Here is a 21386-nt window from a genome sequence, read left to right as displayed (position 1 = left end):
GGTATTGTTGAAATGCACTATGACTTCTTCTTGACAAACATAAAGAATCTTACCGAAATAAAGATGTATGATTAACAGAATATGAAGGCTTAACGATGTCAGATGTAAAGAAGGCAAACCAAAAAAAGAGACCATATAGAGATGAAAGCACACTGACAAATGACCAGAAAGCCATTTTGGAAGCTCTTAAGCAAACAGGAAACCCAGCACTTATAGAAAGCTTTTGGAAAGATAATGGTGAAAAGAAGTTTTATAAGAAGAGAAGCGGTCAGTTCTGGAAGTATCTTTGCACATTACCTATAAATCTTGAACGCTACCAAATCTTCAATGAATTGAACAAAAGAACTGCAGCACTTATGACAGAAGACAATTGTTTCGTTTATGCTTGCATTCAGGCTGGAGTAGATGAGACTGATTGACCACATGAGAGAAGTCATTCGTGTTAGAGACTTTCCTCAAAGTAAAGTACAAGAAATTTCTGACGCAACAGGTATAGCATTTAATGTTACCATTGGTTATTTCAATGACTCAAGACATAATGAAATAAAGAGATACATACCAAAAGAATGTGAAACTGTTAGAACTATTGACTTACTTCTTGTTGAAGACCACTACATGCTAAAATGAAAGATTACCAATGACAACATATTTCGTCAGAAATTAAAAGAAATTCTCAAAGCTTGTGGTGGAATGAACATTGAGAAACAAATGAAGATTTATACAAACGAGAAGATAAATATGTAGTTCGTTATGATAGAACAACACCGTTATGGGATGTTATGAAAACATTGTGGAGTGCAAATATTTCGAACAATATTTCTTATGGAGAACTTTTCACATATACGACTGACTTATATAAACAGAACCTTGCACCATTTAAAGACTTGTCATATGCTCCAAAGTATTGTGTACAACTGAAGAAGAAAGCCGAGTCAAAAGAAGTAAATAAAAATAAGTGCAAGTTCATTCCTGAGCACGTTTTCTTTGCTGACTTTGAGTGCAGTACCGATGGCTTTCATAAAGCTTTTAACATATGTTATGACAGTGAAGATGGTTCAGTGAGTGAAAGCATTTGGGGTCAGAACTGTGCAACAGAATTTTTGGAACGACTTCCTGACAAGAGTTTAATATATTTCCATAACCTCAGTTATGATATAAACTTCATCTTAAGACACATGACAGAAGTGAAAGGAACTCCCATCATTAAAGGTTCACGAACAATGCAAATAACTGGCTTATATAAAGGAAGGGCAATTATTATAAAAGACTCTTACAGTGTTATAAATAAGAAGCTTAAACTATTTCCTGCTATGTTTAACTTACAAACAGGACCGAAAGAAGTATTTCCATACAACTACTACAGCAGTGTTTTGTTAGCAAATGACAACAGAACTGGTGTCATTTCTGAAGCATGTAAGTTTATCCGGGATGCAGATACATTCATGAAAAACATAGATTCCATCAAAGGTTGCAGAATAGATGAAAACCACTTCGACTTAGAAAAGTATAGCACATTTTATTGCAAACAAGATGTAAGAATTTTAAGAGAAGGTTTTGTTAAGTTCCGCAATGACATATTGAAAGAATTTGATTTAAACGTTTATGACTACGTAGTATTTGTTCAATTGCTAACAAATTATTTGAGATCAGAGTGTACTTCCCGAATGGAAATTTATATGACCTCTCAAATAAACCAAGAGAATTTATTTCACGCTGTATTCAAGGTGGAAGATGTATGCTGTCAGATAACATTAAACAAAAGAGCGAAAAGAAACTCATTGCTGACTTCGACGCTGTTTCATTATATCCATCCGCTATAGCAAGACTTTATACTTTAAGAAGGTATTCCAAAGGTTATGAAGAAAGAAATGTTAAGCACAGAGTATCTCATGAGACATTTATTCAACGACAACCAAAAGGAACCCATTGGTGAAAAGTTTATGTCTGGCTTCTTTGTTCTCATTAAGATAACAGAGATTGGAATACATAGACACTTTCCTTTAATAGTTTGTGACCCTGAACTAAATCCAGAACTTAACGTTCCCAGAAGTTCAAACACTTGCTGTTTAATATATGTATGACCATATAACATTACAAGACCTCATAAAATATCAAGGTGTCAAATGTGAAGTGTTGCAAGGATACTATTACGATGGAAACAGAGATATTAGAATAAGAGATGAAGTAAGAAGTTGTTTGAGTTATAGGTTAAAGTATAAGAAAGAAGGAAATCCTTTGCAAGAAAATATAAAGCTCATTCTGAACAGTATTTATGGCAAAACTATTCTATCTCCTATTGAGTCAAAAATAACCATAGTAAATGACAAAGATGCTATAAGATATGCCATCAGAAACTACAACCATATAGTGAAGTTCGAAGGTTTGGATGGTTCAGATAAAACTATTTTCAAGCTAACGAAAAGCATTTGCAGACACTTTAACTTCTGTCCACTTGGTGTTAACATTCTGTCTATGTCGAAGAGAATAATGTGTGAAGTATTCTGTACTGCAGAAGATATGGGACTTCAAATCTTCTACCAGGACTGTGATAGCATGCATATTTTCAATGAAGACATACCAAAGCTTGCAGCAGAGTTTAAGAAGAGATACGGTAGAGAACTTATAGGAAAGAATCTTGGTCAATTTCATTCTGACTTCGCAGAAATAACACCTGGAAAACAAAGTTTAGCATACAAGTCAATATTTTGTGGAAAGAAGACTTACATAGACTTACTCACGAATGATTTAAATGAAGTTGCATTCCATGCACGTTGCAAAGGTGTCAAACAAGACGTCCTTGCTTTAACAGCAAATGAAATGTTTCCTGAAGCTATACAATGCTATTACAATGAAGATAAGAACATTCACATACCTGTTGGAACATATGACAAAGACTCTGAGTTCAGTGTTATGAAGTTATATAAAGCACTTTATGACGGTCAAGAGATTGCATTCGACTTGTGTAAGTCTTCTAGTCCTTGCTTTTCTGAAAAGTTTAACTTCTCAATAACGACTAAAACAAGCTTTATTCGTAAGTTGAAGTTCTGAGGTCATTTATTTTTGTCAGCAATGAGGTCATTCGTGATAAAAATAAGCCGCTAGCGGCAAGGGTGAAGCCCATGTGGTCATTTACAATACTGCGATGGTAGAGTTTAAGAGTTGTGCTTCAATGTAGAGACAGTCCTTATGGTCTGGAGGTAAGAACACTGGGCAGTTATGGTCATGAGTGGAGAACATGTCTATCCAAAACTCACGATTGAAGCCAGTTAATTTATAGTATTTAGGATTTGGCAGTGGTGTAGTTCTTGTATGACCAATGAACTCATTTTCAACTCCCTTACTTAAGTTTGAATATAATATAGCTTGCTTTCTATCCCAAATACCTGGAAATCTAATTTCGGAAAATTCATTTTTCCTCGGAAGCATTGCATCATAATTGAAAACATTTTTGAAATCATCACTTGGTTCAGAGATTTGAAATCTTATACGTAATGGATTTTTTTTCTTTTTAGCTACTTCATTGAATGGTGAGAATACAATGAATTGACAGTCATGAGTTCCATCTTCATTTTCATTAAATTCATAATGAAAGTCTATAAGTTGTGGCTGACTACCTTCTTCTTTCAGTTGTGCAAGAAACTCACGTAAAGGCTGTAAAGTTTGTACTTCAATGTTAAACTTTTTCTCGAACATTTCATTAAATGAAATCATACATTGTTGCAATGTTGTATCGTCTTTAAAGTATTTGTATATGTGAATGTTTTGGGCGCTTAAAGACTGTTCGCCATTTTCTATCTCGACTTGAAGTATAAAGTCAACCTTTCTGAAAGCACGTGTTATATACATATTTGTTATGCCAATGTACTTCTCTTCATTTATGTTCACAATCCAGTCTGTTGGAAACTTAAACGTTACTCTGTTCCCCTTTATTTTGACGTCAGGGTTTTCACTACTGAACGCAACAGATAAAGGTATTTGTCTATACATTTAATTCGGATAAAAATAAACCATTTACTCTTTCTTTGCTTTTGCTTCTTCTCTAGCTTTCTTCGCCAGTAGTCTTGGGTTCTTTTGTCTTCCAGCAGCTAATGCAGCAAGTTGTTTTTCACTAAGTTTTCTCTTTGGTCTCTCTGGCTTTTGTTCTTGTTTTTGTTCCTTCAGTTCGGATAAAATTTGCTCACGAATTTCTTTCTTCAATGCTTCAACATCTATGACCCCTTGGGTCTTGTCCGTAGGGCTTGTCTGAGTCATTTGACTGCAGATAAAAAACAAAATTAAAACTTTAACCGATGTAAAATGAGCTTGTCAAAATCAGAGCGAGAGTCTATTATATTAAATGACGCAAGAGGAATACAACATCCTTTCTATTACGTAAGTCAGAGTAAAGATGGTAAAATATATGTAAGAAAAAGAAAGGTTCCATTAGCGAATGCAGAAAGCGACAACATTAAGGTGCATGGCAAGGGTGAAGCCCACGAAGCCTGTGTTACGCCTTCTGTTCAAACTGAAAAGTCAATAGAACCAGAAGAAAAGAAGCCAGATGTACTTTCAATAACGAACCAAGAGCTTATTGCAAAGTTCGTGAATTTCATTGAAAAACAAACCGAGTCAAAGAACCCTGACCCACCAGTGAAAGAAGTTGAGACAAAAGAGAATGTACAGTTCATTGAAAATGTCAAGAAACAACTTCCACCACGAATGCCAAGAAGAAGAGTGAGAATAATGAAGTAAATAGATATTTTTATCCGAAGTAAATACATGCAGAACGAACAGCTAAACGAATTTACTCCAGCAGAGCATATTCATCAGATTCGCTCATATTTCGATATCATAGACAATGCAGTTCAAATTGGTGACACTAATAGAAAATATTCTGACGCAAAGATTCCATCACAACCTGGAACTGCTAAAGATAACACATGGGTAACATTCAATCTCTCACCTCCTGGTGAAAATATGTTGGACCTTTACAATACATTCATTACGTATAAAATGGAAGGTCAATTTATTGTAGATAAAGAAATTGGTTCAGGTTCCAATAAACAAACCCACCAGGATTTTGGATTGGTTTCGATGACGCTTTCTATGCAGTTGCTGGATATCAAATCCTTGCAAATGGTCGTATCGTATATTCTCAAGACAACGCAAGAGAAGAAGCATATATAACTTCAAACTCACAAACTACCGAACAAATAAAGAAAGTAGATGTTTTCTCAAAGACTCGACATGAAGATGTATGGAGTCATTCGGGAACATGCAGAACAGGACAAATTGTTAGTGGTCCAATTACAGCAGGAAAATCATTTGATTTTAAGCTTCGTTTAAGAATTCCTGTTAGAAGATTCCTTCCATTAGAAGCTATTCGATTTATTCCAGCTTTTGCAGGAAACATTCAGCTTAAAGTAAAGTTCAGTAGCGACGCCTTACAATGCACATCTATATCTGTAAATGATATCATTGCTTTCAATCCAACTCTTAAAGTTGCATTTGCTTCAGATTCAAATCCACCGACAAATAAATTTGTTCCATGGAATGAACCATTCACTATGATAACGAAGGCAGTAGAAGCTAGTGGAACAGTTACTATTACAACTGTAACCCAGCAACTATTTCGAACAAAGATGGATTTTAATGAATGTTTCATTCATCCAAAGTCATTCTCTTTAGACCCTAACATTTATACAGAACTTGTAGAACATTATACAAACGAGGCTTTATGTTTTCCTGTTAAAGTTATGGATTGGATTCCTATGGCCGGTTCATTCTCAAAGAATACAGATAGTTCAAGTGCAACATTTACAGCAGCTTATACGCCTATTAATGTTAAAAGTATTTGGGCACTATTTAGAAAGAAAGACAACTATTATGTTAATTTTGAGAACCCTAAGTTTAAATATCTTCAGCTTTCCATGGGAGCTTATGGAAATATGCCTGCAGAACCTGAAAAATCATATGGACCTGTATTTTATGAAATGGTTGCGAACGCTTGCAATACAAACAATGATATGATAGGATTTAATGAAGATGTTATGAGGACATTGGTGGATGATGGTAGTGTGGAACATAAATGGGATAGCTATGACAACACACATTTCTTATGTGGTTTTCCAACAGAAGTGGACTTTTGCTTCCAGCAAGGTCAAACATCTACTGCTCCAATAACATACAAATTGTCTGTTAAAGGACCTATTGAACTAGCAACTGAAAACGTACCAAAGCCACTTATTGGATTTATGAGGGATTGTTGCTTTGCCATTCAGGTGCGTGCTAATGGCATCCCCATAATAAGATTAGATGACTATAACTTAGCTACGGACGACGGTGAGGAATAAAGGATGAACGTTTATTTTTAAAGCTTATACATGAGTTCTTCATCAAGCTCTCGTGAACCTTCACCATCTATGAAACAAACTTTACCAAACGATTATGGAGCACCTATTGAATATTTCTTACGAGCTGCACAATGGCAAAGAGCAGTCTCACCAAGGTTAGGTGTTCCACCAGCTCCTGTCAAAAATAGCATTTGGTCAAGTCCTTATATAAGATATGGTCTCCCACTAGGTTTGCTAGCTACAGCAGGAGCAGTTATGATGTTGAAAAGAAATAAAGCAAATGTTGTAAATAATACTGAAGTAGCTGAAGTTAAACAAACTCCAACACCTTCGCCAAAACCAACGCCTTCACAAGCAAAAACTTCAATGACTCCTGAACCTATGGAAGTACAAACTCCTGTTCAAAAGTCAACTCCTAAACCGACTCCAACATTTAAACCAGAACCTACTCCTCAAATAAATCGTAAAACTCCTGCGTTTCCTTACTGAAAAATAACGTTATTTTTATTTAATATTAAAATTTTTATTTGATTGAAATGACGACTAAAGTCACTGAAGCAATGAAACAAAAGTTTTTGGTAGAATACATTAAATCAGGAACTATTCCAGAAGGTTTTTACATTCATACTATGAAGGATGGTAGAGTTCAGTTTAGAAAGATAAAGCAACCATTAGATAAAGAAGGAATTTTGAGAAAGATTAAATTTCATGAGGACAACATTGCTAAACTTAGGAAGAAGTTAGAAGAGTTGGAGAAAGGAAGAGAGTTATAAAGCAATGAATTCAACAGGGTGAAAAAACAGGTGAAAAAAGAGGTGAGATCTCACCACTTCGCCTAAATTTATTTTTGTGCTATGTTTTCATACGTGTGGGGGTGGTGATATCATTAATTTTTAAGTTTATTTTTTATTTTATTTTTATATAAATGACGAAAACTATTGAGATAACAAACTACAACGGTCATGAGTTCAAGAATTTGTTCTTCGTTCCTCGTGAAAATACATTCTATCAGATACGAGGGAGAAAGGGTAAAGTTAGTTTGAGCGTTTATGAAGGAATGAAGAATGGAAAGTTTATACAAGCATACGATACAAACGGTAAACATGTTTCATTAGCTTTGTCAAAACTTACTAACATTTATTTTGACAGTGACTTTGACCTATATGAAGAAGAAAGTGAGTCAGAAGATTATGAGCTGTTATGTGAAGCACAGCAATGGGAGGAGTTGCAATACTTTTGTAAGTGAGAACGTTTATTTTTTTACATTAGTGAAGTCGTTTGTGAAAACGTTAGTGAGGTGAAGTGGTTGGTGGCTTTGTAAATATTTAAGGTTAAGTTAATGTTGTCGTTTGTGTTGTAAAATATACGTTAACGGTTTTGTAAAGTGTCAAATTCACATATAATGGGTAAGTAGGTGCGCAGTGCCTCCGTACACTTGAAAGGTGTATTAATTTGAATTAGCAAATTCTGATAATGTTCCTCAATGCAAAGAAATTTTTGCAAAAGAATTGAATATTCCCAATGCAACTTATACGATGTTCCATAATATAGTAAATAAACTTAAAGGAACCACAAAAGGGGATAGAATTCAATCTTACAATTATTTCTCAACAATTTTTTCAATCATAAACAAAATCGAACAAGGATTCTGCGAAATGATTTTAGTTAAAGAAGTTAACAATGAAATTGAATTGCATACATTTAAGAAAGGTGATGAATTACCTGAAAATTCAAAAGACTTTCAAATTTATTCATTTATTGTAATTCCTCCAATAACTCATTTTTACATGCAAACACAAGCTTTTTGCGGAATAATTCAAATTGATGGAACGTTTTTATTTTGTATTAAAAAAGGAAACTTACTCATTATTGGTACACCTGCACCAAATAATAGACTTATCCCTATTGCATTTGCATGGTCTGTTAGTGAAAATACGATAACAATTAAGGATATGCTCACTAAATTGAAATCTTTTATTCCACCAAGCAGATTCAAGAATATTTATTCCGATCAAGGTCCGGCAATTATAGCTGCTGTTAGAGAATCAGGCTTTTCTTGCGATCATAAATTTTGCTTACGTCATTTTGCAACAAAAAGGGAATACATCAATGTCTATTCCGAAATTGTTGAAGTCGCTTACGCAGACCATCCTCAAAAACGAATTGACTTGATTAAAAAGTTAGAAACTCGTTTACAAGAGGAATATCCAAACCGCGAAAATAATCAGGATCTCTTTAAGTACTTAGATAGTATTAACCCATTTGAAGGATTCGCTGACTACACCGCTGGCATACTCACAACATCTCTTATTGAATCCCTTAATGCCGAAATTAAAGATAAATGGGATACATATGAACCCGCCGAACTAATTATCCGTCTCATTGAACATGAATTCAATCTTGTTAAAAATGTTTTAACAGGTGATTTTAAATCAGATAATATTATCAAAAATCTAAATGAAACTTTGAAACATTCAGATATGTTTAGCTCGGTATTATATGATCCAATTCAAGAATTATATTATGCAACTTTTGGTCGCTATACATATTGCGTAAAAATTATGTCAGATTCACAATATTCATGCACATGTAAGCACATCGAATTATACGGATTACCTTGTATTCATGTAATCGCCGTATTGAATCACTTTTCGAACAAAAATCTTCTTAAAAATTTGAATGATGCAGTTCATGCTCGCTTCAAATGTTCAGAGTTTATGACTCCTGTGGAAGATTTAATGAAATTTTATGTTGACCAAGCATCTTTAAAAATTCCCGGAATAAATTTCAACCTGGGAGAGATTGAAAAATTAAGGGGAAAAAGGACTAGGATTAAAGCATTTTACGAAAAGTGATGCTGTGTTGTTAGTTATTTATTTACTTTTTTTAATATTTTTTAAAAAAAATAAAAGAAAATTCAAATAATTTTGTATCTCCCATGATATATCGACCCACGAGTACTAATGTGGCTATAATTAGAGATTGCAACTCTATTATGATCATAGTCCGGTGATATACAATAAGATTCAAATTTTGAAAGAATTAAATTAATAAAATCCCGGTGAAAAAAATAAAAACAGCTTCTAAAAGTATAGTTATCTTAAAATACGAACTTTAACACAAGTTTTTTGATCCAATAGAAAATTGAATTCTTTGAATAAATAAAATATTTTATGTATTAACATATTAAATTTCCTAATTATTTTTTCTTCTTGGGAAAATTTTTGAATTCGAATAGAAAATTCAATAAATTGAAATTGGGTTGAAAGAATTCTCCATATTAACTTGTCATATATTTCAGATCATATAAATTAAGTTAATTAAATTTTTTAAAAACCTTAATAGGATAAAAAAAAGAATTTACACTCTCTCACTTTGAAAACGTAGAAAATGCCAATCTATTGGTATACATTTTAGTTTTGTTAAGTTTACAAAACGATTACTCTAGATTTTAAAGATTTATCAAGAATTTAGAGAATATCCTTCTCAAAACAACTTCAATAGCGAAGGATTAGTATTGAATCGGATTTGTAACATAATTATAGTACATTACAATACAATTTCTCCGACTTTTAAATATTTTTGAAATATTTACAAAATATGCTCTTTCTATCATCGATACTTTAATACAGAGCAAATTTAGTAAATGTCATCACGTTATTTTTTCATAAATCGTTTTCGAACTTTTGAAATATTTATTTTAAACCAGTTTTCTACATTTAATATGTGAATTATATCAAAAGTAGATGGGCGATACTTGTAAATCTATTTAAACTATTATTTTGCTATTATTGAAGAACTTTATAATTTTTTTTTCTTATGTATGGAATTAAAGATAATTTTGCCGATTCCAACTGGTTTTTCTATATGAGTTAAATATGCCAAGTGAAATTGGACTTGCCAATATTGTAAATTGAAGTATGGACTATATATCGATTTTCATTGATTGATGAATAACTCGGAGTAATGTAATTGTTGATAATGAAAAATAGTTTTCAATTGCTGGTAAGGGCCAATGTATGTTCAATAGCTCCGAAAGCAAAAAATGCACGTTTAGAAAAAGACGATAACGATTAAATTACAAAATCAATAATGACCCTTGGCAGATTACCAAGAAGGAACATTAACAGAAGTTAAGCCCGGTGTTAAGCGCGCATCACTTGAAATAAATCCAGGCGATTCCATAATGGTATCAACGATTCCAGTTCTCAATGCTTATCAAATTGACACAAATACACAAGATCACAACACCCAGAATTTTGACAGTAACATTCGTGAGATGATCGTTCCATTCATTGCAAACTCCACTCACGTTGTAGGTATAGATGTCTACGAAAACGACTTTATTCATTATTGGACATTTGCTAATTCTGAAACAGACGAGGGAGTTCCATATCAATGCATGTTCATATCGATGAGACCTCTTGAGAAGTTCACTCTGACCTACTTGATCGTTGAAAAACAAGTTAGTTCGTATCATGCTGCTGCTGAAGCTTGGCACACAAGTCTAAATGACATCTATGATAAGCCAGAAGCACAGCCAGGCGCAGCATTCGTTGCTGACGATAATGATCTATCACAATGGGCTGGCAAAGAAACATTAATGGCAGACAACTATATGGGCAGAATCCTCTCAAAGGAATCATTTACTGGAACAAAGGATAGTAGATTCCTTTACTATAAGAAGGTTACAATCGGTGAAAGCCTTCCTGGAGCAGAGGCCGAAACATTTGATTACGATGGTATCAACGTATATGCTCTTGATGCCCATAGTATCATTACAGATACAACAAATGCAGCAACATATACGAAATATCTTCTCATTGACCCAGTAACCCAAAGTCAATCTTATTCAAAAGTTATGGAGCTCTTTGCATTTGTTAAGACAGTCCGCGAGAAGTACCCAGGAAAGAGTATCATGATTACAATGCCAAACATCCCACCCCAAATTGTCAATCTAATTGATTATCATCTCGATAGATTAGATCTTGAAATCCCACGTCGTGAGCCAATTCCAAACCAGTATTACTTCATGAATGCCCAGAAGACAAGACTCTTTGGTAACAGATACGCACTTGGATCCAAGAAATTTGGAATTTTGGATGTTGATCACAGAGTTGAAGGTGAAATTTTCGCTCAATGCATAGTCCTTGGATGCGTTCCATCCTTCGCAGTTCCTGCAGATGAATATGATGTTTACGATGATCTTTTTGTTACAGCCAAATATGCTCAAACATATAAACAATTGTTCTTCAATAAGTCATTCTTAGCAAACGGCTTCCAGCATCAAAATGACACACCAAGTTCATATTATGCATCATGGTGCGACAGAGATGGATCCGGTGTTTGCTATGGTGCTTATTTGATTGGTTTCAAAGATGTTACTGAATGCTTCTTCACGCCAGCTGGAACAACATGCCAGAAACTTGGTGACAACACTATCAAATTAAGTTCAATCAGTCCATATAGAACTGTCGTTGTTAAATATAAGACTCAATATATGAAAGCAGACCCAACACCAGAGCCTGAAAAGCCAACTCAAGAGCCAGTTGTCCCAGTACCAGAAAATCCAAACGGAGCTCAGGTTGGAGCTAATCAAGGTTTCAGAATCATCATTGATAAGAGGTGGGTCCTCATTGTTGTTGCATCAGTCTTAGTCATGTTGTTCCTTGGTGTAATCTTAGCCCTCGTTATTTGGTTGATTCTTCCGAAGAAGGAAGAATCCGATCAAGAAGATGCTCAAGTTCCTTACGTCGACGATTGGCCAGCTATTGAAGATTCTGGTGAATCAGTCAGTATCGAAACCGGTGATATTCAAGCTGAAGATGAATTCTTCCTTGGAACTAAGAATAATCCAGAAGAGAGGCAGGAGAAGCAACACCAATTCTTTGGAATGGAAGTTGAGCCAAAACCTGATGATTTTGCAATTGATGGAGCAACATTTGAATAAAATTAATAAAAGCATCATGTTAAAAAGGGAAAAATCGGAATCTATACAAAGAAATGGGCCACACTTCAAGGCTCTGAATTTCGTTTATTCAGAGATGATACACTTAATGCCAAAGAACTAACATTAAACGTCCAAGAAACCACAAAAATTCAAATGGAATCTATTGATTCATGCAAATTTTCAATCGAAACAGAAGGCAGCACTGAACCATTATATTTCAGAGCTCCATCCACGGAATCGTTGCTCCAATGGATCCACGCGTTAAGATCTTGCACATACACACACCAGTCTCTCACAATTGAGTCGTTTAAAGTCCTCTCCGTCTTAGGCCGTGGAAATTACGGAAAAGTTATGTTGGCCGAGAAGATAGACTCAGGAGAACTTTTCGCCATCAAATCTGTTCACAAGAAACGCCTTGCGCTTGCAGGAAAAGTCCATACAATGCTTTCTGAAAGAAATACTTTAATTAATGCTTCAAATCCGTTCATTGTCAAACTTTTCTATGCATTTCAGAATGCAACCAAATTCTACTTAGTTTTGGAGTACGTTCCCGGCGGAGAAATGTTTAACTATATGTCGACGAATGGAGCTGTTCCTCTTGAAGATGCAAGGATATACGCAGCCGAAATAGTCACAGCTCTTCACTTCCTCCATCAAAATGACATAATTTATCGAGATTTGAAGCCGGAAAACATATTACTCGCTCAAGACGGCCATATTAAGCTTACCGACTTCGGATTTGCAAAGGACTTATCACAGTCCGAAGTAACAAAGACTTTCTGCGGAACAAACGAATATTTGGCTCCAGAAGTTATATCTCGCGTTAATTACGGGCCAGCTGTTGACTGGTGGACACTTGGCATATTACTTTACGAGATGCTCTTCCAAACAACGCCATTCTTCCATCAAAATACCTCGAGAATGTTTACAAGGATATTAATGGATCCTGTTGTCTTTCCAAAGGGCGCAGATCCAGATGTTTGCAGTTTAATTACAGGTCTCCTTCAAAAGAGAGACAGAAAACGTTACGCATACGAAGATATCATCAAACATCCTTTCTTCAACGGAATTGATTGGGATAAAGTACTCACAAAGTCATATGTTCCTTCTTACAAACCTCCGATTAAGAGCAAGAAAGATGTTTCCAATTTCGACCAAGAATTTACTGCAGAACCAGCAATGGACTCTGTTGGATCGGTTGCACCGACACCAATACAGAGAATTGCTGATTTCTCTTACGTAGCTTCTCTTGCTTGCCCACCTCAAATTAATTAATTGACAATGGTTTTATTTGACTATTTTGTGTAAAAATAAATATGTAACAATTTTCGATAACTTTAAAATCATTTTTTTTTATTATGATTTGCAAATAAATAAAAAACATTCTTATATGGTTTACCAAATTGTGAGGATGCTATTTTTCATAATATTTTTGCATTAATAGTTTTGTTAATAACCCGAAGTCCTCATTTTAATTTTTTACACAAATATTGGATAACACAAATAATCGCAAGTATTTTGGTAAGATTATAGATTATGTAGACCTTTTAATGTTTACTAAAGAAATAATGATAATGGGAAGCCTATTAACTTCTGAAATACTTTTATTGATAATTGCAAATTCTGCTTGGCAATTACCAGTTGAAAGATGAATCAATTTGTTAGTAAATAGTTCTCTTGTATTTTTAGGTACTACATTACTAAGAAATGTTGTTGAAATCGAATTGTCAATGTAACAACTATCAACTGTTAATTGACCATTGTCCTCTATCAAATATGAACCTTGAGGAACAGTGTTGTTAATAAAAGAACAACTTTTTACAGTAAGATAATTAATTTGATGGTAAATAATTCCATTTCTTGATGTTGCTATGGTATTATTTATAATATTACATGAATCAATCAACGAGTTATACCAAATATCTAGAATCATTTCACTTGTTGCTAAATTATTAACAACAGTTGTATAGTTATATTTTGTTGTGTAATTAACATTAGGACTTTTTAAAAAACCAGCAGGTCCCAAAGATGCTTTGCATGATGAGAAATTTGTTGATGAAACTATGATGTTATCACGTTTTGCTTCAATAGATAAACCAAAACTTTCTTTTCCTACAAGGAAAAGGGAACTTTCAATAAAAAAGTTTAAGTTATCTGTGTCAACGTATGTATATGAAAAATGTGCTCCTTGTTCACTTTGGCATTGGCATTTTGTACAACAGAATTTTCGTTGAACAATCGAACTATTACTACCAATTTGGTAGTAAATGCAACTTCCACTTTCTTCTGAAGTGCAGTTGCTAAAAGAACAACGGTTATGCAGTAATAAAGTGTTGGAAATTGGGTTAAAGTTGACAACTTGGTCATGATCATCATAAAAATTGCACTCATCTAAGTAATATTGACCTTGACCTGCTGAAAGATTACAATTTTGACAATATTTAGTTTCTACTTCTGTAAATTGACTTTTGAAGTAACTATTCCAAATATTGTCATCCTCTAAAGATAGAATTATGGTGAACATTTTATTAATTTGTCAAAAAATGCCATCCTATCATTTTTTTAGAATTTGAAAAAAAAAAGCACTCAACTTATTTTTGTCAAAACTAGAGCAAAAATGCCCCAATGCATATGTCCTCCATGTTCTTTCTTGCTGGTGGCGTTAGCGATTATCAGAACAATCTTCTTTTTGCCTGAGAAGAAACGAATTCACCAATTTGTTGAATAAAGTCGAGAATTACATTTTTTGATATAACTTGAACAAAATCTAGCATTTTACTAGTTCACATATGGTTTTTGATCTTTGATCTTTTGAATGTCAGAAATCAAATTTTGCCTGAATATTTATGGTCATATTCTGACACAATGGAATTCGGTCGGAAAAAAAAAAGGTAGTGGGGCTTCCAGGCGCGTTGCGCCCTCTAGCCCTGAAGATGTTTAGTATAAATGAAGTTTTTATTCGGAGGGCTTCCAGGCGCGTTGCGCCCTCTAGCCCCGAAGATGTTTAGTATAAATGAAGTTTTTATTCGGAAAATTGTTAGTCTTCTGGGTCGAAAACATTATATAATGTGTCGCTTTTCACAAATTATATATGTTTTCATGTTTTATCACTTTTCTGTCACTTTTCAGGAAAAAACATTTTTATTATTATATATAAATGAATTTTACAAAACCACCGTTACCGTTCTTTGGAAATAAGAGTAAATGTAAAGATATTATATTGAGAGAACTTAAGAAACTACCGAATGGTCTAACATTTGTAGATTTGTTCGGTGGAAGTTTCTATATATCCCATTTATGTCATACAATATTCCCAGACTCAAAGATTATATGCAATGACTTCGACAACTATATGGACCGTCTCAAACATATACCAGACACAAACAATATATTGAAAGAGTTAAAAGAAAAGATACCTATAGGTAAGATGGAACGTATACCATTGAGATATAAAAATTGCTCACATTTGCTCACATTTTGGCACTTTTTTGTACGTTTGTCAAAAAATTGTGAGGAAGATCTCACAAAAATAGTCAAAATGTGAGCAAATTTTGAGAAGTGCTCACATTTTGACATACGATTATTTTCATACGTTTTTTTGATGAATTCTAATAAAACTTCATTACCACTTTCAGAACGAAGCGTAACTTTTCAGCACGTAACGCTCTATCATGTGTAGTGACATATTATTCAAAAAAACTCAGATTGCTTATCTTATAATAACAATTTCATTAGAAAAAATGCACGATTTCACGCTAAAACTTTGAAGCAATTCTTAAATTCGGATAAAAAATCGATATGTATTACACTTTAAACTTCAAAAAATGGTTCAAAATTTAGACTTAGTTTATCTTAACAATATAGCAGATTTTAAGCCGAACAAGTAGGAGTAATAGAAATAGCTCTTGAAAATAATTACAATTAGTAATATGTAAGTCAAAGTTCGAGTATTCTAATAAATAAACGTTCCGGATTTTCTTTACTACAAGAATCAATACTTAATATATAGAAGCAACAGTAAAAACTTATTAGAGATTCAAAAAGAAAGTTGACTAAAGAGAATCTTTTTATATAAGTAATTTTATTTTTTTGAAATACGAGATCGAATAAACATGTATTTTATTTTATTACTATAATAATACGTTTTTACATAGTAAGAAAGTTTAGAGACTGAAATGAAATTAAAAATTGAGAAAAAAATAAAGCTTTTCTATAAAAATTCATATTAATATATAGTATAATGATATTACAATTTATTGATCAAATAAAAAGAATATTTGTTGAATAATTTCTGTTCAAATTAAAAGTTCTTCAACTTACGGTAAATCTATCTGCCTTAAAAAGTATTACGATATTATGCAAAGTCAATTTTCTCCAAAAAAATATTTGAAGATGATACTTTAAGTATACCAAAAATACAAGAATTTTGAGAGAACTCAATGAATTTTTGTGAAGGTGGAGTTAAATTGAGAAGATTTTTGGTCAGAGAAAAACAAAAATTACTATCTGATAAAATGGTATTAAAATGAAAAAAGTTTAAACAAAGGAAATGAAGAATTTATATTATATTAGAATTTAAAGAGTAAATATAAAAGATTGAAAGAAAGAATAATAATAGGATTCTTGAATGCAACATTTGGAATGATGTTTCCAGTTGTAGATGTGTTAAGCAAAGAGAGATAATGATAGTTTCTTGAGTTTTGAGTTAAGCTTGTTGTAGATAGAAATTTTGACGAGACTGAGAACTTCATTTGAATGATGTTTCCAGTTGTAGATGTGTTAAGCAAAGAGAGATGAGGAACTTCATTTGGAATGATGTTTCCAGTTGTAGATGTGTTAAGCAAAGAGAGATAATGATTATTGTTTTAATATAATTTTTAAATTTTTTAAAACTGACATTTTAGTTGTATATTTTTTCTAACAAAGGTACATTCACTAGGCGATAATGTAATAAACAGAAATTCATGAAAAGTGACAGCTCTCAATTTTTTGACATTTGTAAATTCTAAATTGAATGAGAAAAATGAAATAATACTAAGCATAATACAATATTCTAGATTTAATTATAATTAGGAAAAGTTAGTTTTGAGAGTACTTTTCATAGGCATATAGAATGAAATCTTCTGAAAAATAATATCACATAAACTCATATTATTTTCTAATATATAACTATTTTATATAAAAATCAAATTCAATGATCTTAAAAGCGAATGATAAACCTCAAAATTTACGAATATAATGAGTGGGAATAGGCGTAAAGCAAAAATTGATATTTCATATGGTTTTATGATAGATAAGCATTATATTCCCACTCATTATATTCGTAAATTTTGAGTTTATCATTCGCTTTAAGATCATTGAATTTGATTTTTATATAAAATAGTTAATATAAGAAAATAATATGAGTTTATGTGATATTATTTTTCAGAAGATTTTGTGTTCTTCTTCAAAATTTTATTTTTTTATTAAAAAGAATCTTTACAAAATATACATTTACTTTAATTAATATTTAAAATCGTGCTCTATCAAAAGTTCCAAAAATTCAATATTTTAGCTTTTCTGAGGTGTCACTTTTGATGAATTTCTGTTTACAACAATAACAGTAAAATGGGATGAAAATATGATAAATAGCATCCCTATATAGTGCCAAACAATATTTATACGGGCCAAAAAAATTGGCTAGAGATTTGGCGAGTTAGAAAACTTAGAAAATTGAGAGGGATTTTTATTTTTGAATTTTTTTTGGAAAGTTAAAATTGCGATTAAAAATCGATTTCCAGGAGAACTAAGCATCTCATCATATATTTAAATCGATAAAAATATTAAATAATAGTTGAATAGTATAACAACGTGAAATTATGGCTGAATCTACAGAAAAAATGAACATATTTGACATTTTTTGAAAATTCATACGTTAGATGGTGACAGACTCATAAACTATACTTTAGCTAAGATTGATATATGGTTTCAACAAACACATGGTTAAAATTGTAAAAATATTTTAGATTTCAAAAAGATATATATGGTAATATAATGGAACAAAGTCAACAAAATAGCATGTTAAATATGTTATAATTAACTTTTTATTAGATCCAATAGTAGATATCGAATGGTTTCCAGCTTTATGGTTAAATATTTTCTTTTCGAGCTTCTCTTTAACTGTTGTATTAAGGTTGTAATTTTTGATGCTAGAAACTATGGAATCTTCTTTGCTGCTGCATTTTCTTGAGAGTTCTTGCAATTTCGAATAGATCTGCGCATTGTATGAAATTGAGGCTTTAAAATATCTTGAAAACAGAATAGGACTGCTTTTCCAAAGGAATGCTTACTTGTAAATCAGAGAGTTTCAAAATTGAGAGCAAGATTATCATCATAACTTTCGATTTTGCTGCGAAAAAGGAAGACAAGTAATTAACAAATCATTTACTGTTGTTCATTAAAAGAAGAAAACTTTGATAACAACTAATGATGATAAAATCAAGCTATCTTTTAATATTTTAAATTGATAAGACATTCAAAATATTTGAATGGTTTAAAATATTTTCTTTATTTCTATAAGATATTATCATGCTTATATAATAAAATTTAAATTTTTATTCAAAAAGGCAATATTTCAAACTTTTAATTTCAAAAATCTTAATTCTGCAATAAGTGTATTTAATTGTAGCAAATTTAATGATCCTTCGTCATGCTTAGCAATTTGGAACTCATAAATTAATGATTTCTTCAAGTAAAATTCTGCATTATTTCAAAAGTCAATAATTCTCTAGTAACTTTTCTTCAAACCTAACCATTATATTATATGTATAATGGAGAATAATTGCAAAGAAAGATAGCCGAATTTACTGGGTAGTTTCTTGTGATGCGAAATAATTGCAAATTAACACATAGTTTTAACAGCATCAATCTCTTTTTGCTCTCATTTAAATGCATTCGCACACTTTAATTTTGAAATATAAGAGTTTTGGAAATTATCAAATTTATCTGCTCAAATACTATAGATCTTCATAAGTGTTAATAGAATCACCAGCCTTACATATAGTGTTTAATATAATGATGCACATCATACTGGGATTTATTCCTTATTCATCTAGTTATTATAAGATTTACAACCCCATGAAAATTTAAAATTTTGTCAAAAATAGTGAATGTACCTTTTTTTCTAACACAACTATCAATAAATTGTAATATCATTATACTATATATTAATATGAATTTTTATAGAAAAGCTTTATTTTTTTCTCAATTTTTAATTTCATTTCAGTCTCTAAACTTTCTTACTATGTAAAAACGTATTATTATAGTAATAAAATAAAATACATGTTTATTCGATCTCGTATTTCAAAAAAATAAAATTACTTATATAAAAAGATTCTCTTTAGTCAACTTTCTTTTTGAATCTCTAATAAGTTTTTACTGTTGCTTCTATATATTAAGTATTGATTCTTGTAGTAAAGAAAATCCGGAACGTTTATTTATTAGAATACTCGAACTTTGACTTACATATTACTAATTGTAATTATTTTCAAGAGCTATTTCTATTACTCCTACTTGTTCGGCTTAAAATCTGCTATATTGTTAAGATAAACTAAGTCTAAATTTTGAACCATTTTTTGAAGTTTAAAGTGTAATACATATCGATTTTTTATCCGAATTTAAGAATTGCTTCAAAGTTTTAGCGTGAAATCGTGCATTTTTTCTAATGAAATTGTTATTATAAGATAAGCAATCTGAGTTTTTTTGAATAATATGTCACTACACATGATAGAGCGTTACGTGCTGAAAAGTTACGCTTCGTTCTGAAAGTGGTAATGAAGTTTTATTAGAATTCATCAAAAAAACGTATGAAAATAATCGTATGTCAAAATGTGAGCACTTCTCAAAATTTGCTCACATTTTGACTATTTTTGTGAGATCTTCCTCACAATTTTTTGACAAACGTACAAAAAAGTGCCAAAATGTGAGCAAATGTGAGCAATTTTTATATCTCCAATTTTTATATCTCTATACCATTAGATAACAAAAATATTGTGAGAGAGGTTTTGAAAAAAGCAGAATATATAGACTGGGATAGTATATCTGCTAGACTATTATATAGTGGTTCTATAAGAGTTCATGACATTGAAACACTTATGTCAAAAGTTTTATATCTTAACTATACAAATGTTTTCAAAGAGGACATAGAAAAATATATTGAGGGTATAGAGTTTGTGAGATGTCATTGGACAGAGTTGTATGAAAAATATAAAGACAAGGAAAATATTTTCTTTATAGTGGACCCGCCGTTCTATAACACATGGGATTTTCAATACCAAGTAGACTGGACTTTGAGAGACTCTTTAGAAACTTTAGACGTTATACATAACCATCCATGCTTTTACTTTACATCCGATAAAAGTGGTTTGGAAACCGTTATGAGATGGTTAGAGGACATACATGACTATGAGTTTAGATATGACAAGATAGAATATGAGAAGGTCCTATAAACCGGAGAAGTGTCACAATAAAGAAATTTTATTAGTAAGTAAATGTGGTTTGAAATAGGACTACTTGTTTTAGGTTTTTTCCATTGTGTCATTTATTTATTTGACGTGGCAGAAAAGTACAGAGAATATGAAGATGAACCAATGCCTGCAAATGTTCAGTATATGTACTCGTAAGAGATATTTTTATCTAATATTAAATGGACGCACAGAACTTAGCGAATGCACAGCAACCTGGACAACCAAACCCAGAGAATATTCCAAATGAAGTTAGAATACAAACTGCAATGGCAAACTATGGTCAAGTGCCAACAGATGTACAAATGCAAACTGCCATGTCAAATGACGCTGCGTTAGGTTTGCCACCATGGTATGCAAATATGAGATGGAAAGAGTTTTATACAAACCCCGAAGTGGGATATAAACAACTTTATGCAGATGACGCGAACACAGGAGTTGACCCAGAATATGTTTTCTACCAGAGGAGAAACAGAATGTATGAGCTCCAGTTAAAGAATGCTATGGAACTCAACAGGAAACGTAAGAGACTAGGCGGACATTAGATTTTTACATATGTAAAATGGGTTTCTTTGGAAGAATAGGAAACTTCTTTCGAAATGT

The 21386-nt window shown here is 32.2% G+C and overlaps 10 protein-coding genes and 1 pseudogene across 11 annotated transcripts, besides 13 other annotated features; 8 read left to right on the top strand and 3 right to left on the bottom strand.

Moving 5' to 3' along the window:
* Nucleotides 1-7783: part of a mobile genetic element that runs on past the window's edge.
* Nucleotides 13-3048, top strand: TVAGG3_0146190 (annotated as a pseudogene). The gene has a single exon. A coding segment is annotated over exon 1 (3036 nt).
* TVAGG3_0146180 (uncharacterized protein) lies at nt 3130-3987 on the bottom strand (the record flags this gene model as incomplete). The annotated part of the gene is made up of 1 exon (XM_051224488.1): nt 3130-3987. One exon carries the CDS (start codon nt 3985-3987, stop codon nt 3130-3132), a length of 858 nt encoding a protein of 285 aa, XP_051109474.1.
* On the bottom strand, nt 4012-4251 carry TVAGG3_0146170 (uncharacterized protein; the record flags this gene model as incomplete). The annotated part of the gene is made up of 1 exon (XM_051224487.1): nt 4012-4251. The coding sequence occupies one exon, from the start codon at nt 4249-4251 to the stop codon at nt 4012-4014; it is 240 nt and encodes a 79-aa protein (XP_051109473.1).
* Nucleotides 4297-4731, top strand: TVAGG3_0146160 (uncharacterized protein; the record flags this gene model as incomplete). Its single annotated transcript, XM_051224486.1, has 1 exon — nt 4297-4731. One exon carries the CDS (start codon nt 4297-4299, stop codon nt 4729-4731), a length of 435 nt encoding a protein of 144 aa, XP_051109472.1.
* TVAGG3_0146150 (uncharacterized protein) lies at nt 5973-6332 on the top strand (the record flags this gene model as incomplete). The annotated part of the gene is made up of 1 exon (XM_051224485.1): nt 5973-6332. The coding sequence occupies one exon, from the start codon at nt 5973-5975 to the stop codon at nt 6330-6332; it is 360 nt and encodes a 119-aa protein (XP_051109471.1).
* Nucleotides 6363-6821, top strand: TVAGG3_0146140 (repellent protein 1 family; the record flags this gene model as incomplete). Its single annotated transcript, XM_001294248.1, has 1 exon — nt 6363-6821. The coding sequence occupies one exon, from the start codon at nt 6363-6365 to the stop codon at nt 6819-6821; it is 459 nt and encodes a 152-aa protein (XP_001294249.1).
* Nucleotides 7258-7578, top strand: TVAGG3_0146130 (uncharacterized protein; the record flags this gene model as incomplete). Its single annotated transcript, XM_001294247.1, has 1 exon — nt 7258-7578. One exon carries the CDS (start codon nt 7258-7260, stop codon nt 7576-7578), a length of 321 nt encoding a protein of 106 aa, XP_001294248.1.
* Nucleotides 7579-7783: a terminal%2Cinverted (terminal inverted repeat of Maverick-1B transposon ID:TVAGG3_0146120).
* A 2-nt stretch (nt 7784-7785) lies between these two features.
* Nucleotides 7786-9262: a mobile genetic element.
* TVAGG3_0146110 (mutator transposase zinc finger domain family) lies at nt 7868-9187 on the top strand (the record flags this gene model as incomplete). The annotated part of the gene is made up of 1 exon (XM_051224484.1): nt 7868-9187. One exon carries the CDS (start codon nt 7868-7870, stop codon nt 9185-9187), a length of 1320 nt encoding a protein of 439 aa, XP_051109470.1.
* Nucleotides 9232-9262: a terminal%2Cinverted (terminal inverted repeat of rnd_1_family_319/TvMULE1 transposon ID:TVAGG3_0146100).
* A 980-nt stretch (nt 9263-10242) lies between these two features.
* Nucleotides 10243-10431: a mobile genetic element.
* An 87-nt stretch (nt 10432-10518) lies between these two features.
* On the top strand, nt 10519-12282 carry TVAGG3_0146080 (lipid binding; the record flags this gene model as incomplete). The annotated part of the gene is made up of 1 exon (XM_001302455.1): nt 10519-12282. The coding sequence occupies one exon, from the start codon at nt 10519-10521 to the stop codon at nt 12280-12282; it is 1764 nt and encodes a 587-aa protein (XP_001302456.1).
* A 1534-nt stretch (nt 12283-13816) lies between these two features.
* On the bottom strand, nt 13817-14806 carry TVAGG3_0146070 (pectin lyase-like family; the record flags this gene model as incomplete). Its single annotated transcript, XM_001296863.1, has 1 exon — nt 13817-14806. One exon carries the CDS (start codon nt 14804-14806, stop codon nt 13817-13819), a length of 990 nt encoding a protein of 329 aa, XP_001296864.1.
* A 920-nt stretch (nt 14807-15726) lies between these two features.
* Nucleotides 15727-16543: a terminal%2Cinverted (terminal inverted repeat of MuDRx-1_TV/Phantom-3 transposon ID:TVAGG3_0146060).
* Nucleotides 15727-17228: a mobile genetic element.
* Nucleotides 17229-17230: 2 nt separating this feature from the next.
* Nucleotides 17231-17267: a mobile genetic element.
* Nucleotides 17231-17267: a terminal%2Cinverted (terminal inverted repeat of Banshee-A3 transposon ID:TVAGG3_0146050).
* Nucleotides 17268-17840: 573 nt separating this feature from the next.
* Nucleotides 17841-17878: a mobile genetic element.
* Nucleotides 17841-17878: a terminal%2Cinverted (terminal inverted repeat of Banshee-A3 transposon ID:TVAGG3_0146040).
* Nucleotides 17879-20272: a mobile genetic element.
* Nucleotides 19457-20272: a terminal%2Cinverted (terminal inverted repeat of Phantom-3 transposon ID:TVAGG3_0146030).
* Nucleotides 20273-20965: 693 nt separating this feature from the next.
* On the top strand, nt 20966-21328 carry TVAGG3_0146020 (uncharacterized protein; the record flags this gene model as incomplete). The annotated part of the gene is made up of 1 exon (XM_051224483.1): nt 20966-21328. One exon carries the CDS (start codon nt 20966-20968, stop codon nt 21326-21328), a length of 363 nt encoding a protein of 120 aa, XP_051109469.1.
* Between the last annotated feature and the right edge of the window lie 58 nt (nt 21329-21386).

This window comes from Trichomonas vaginalis, chromosome IV (assembly GCF_026262505.1).
Source record: "Trichomonas vaginalis G3 chromosome IV, whole genome shotgun sequence".
NCBI classification, from domain to species: domain Eukaryota; phylum Parabasalia; order Trichomonadida; family Trichomonadidae; genus Trichomonas; species Trichomonas vaginalis.
The sequence above is the reverse complement of the archived record's forward strand: the minus strand, read 5'-3'. Positions and strand labels throughout refer to the sequence as shown.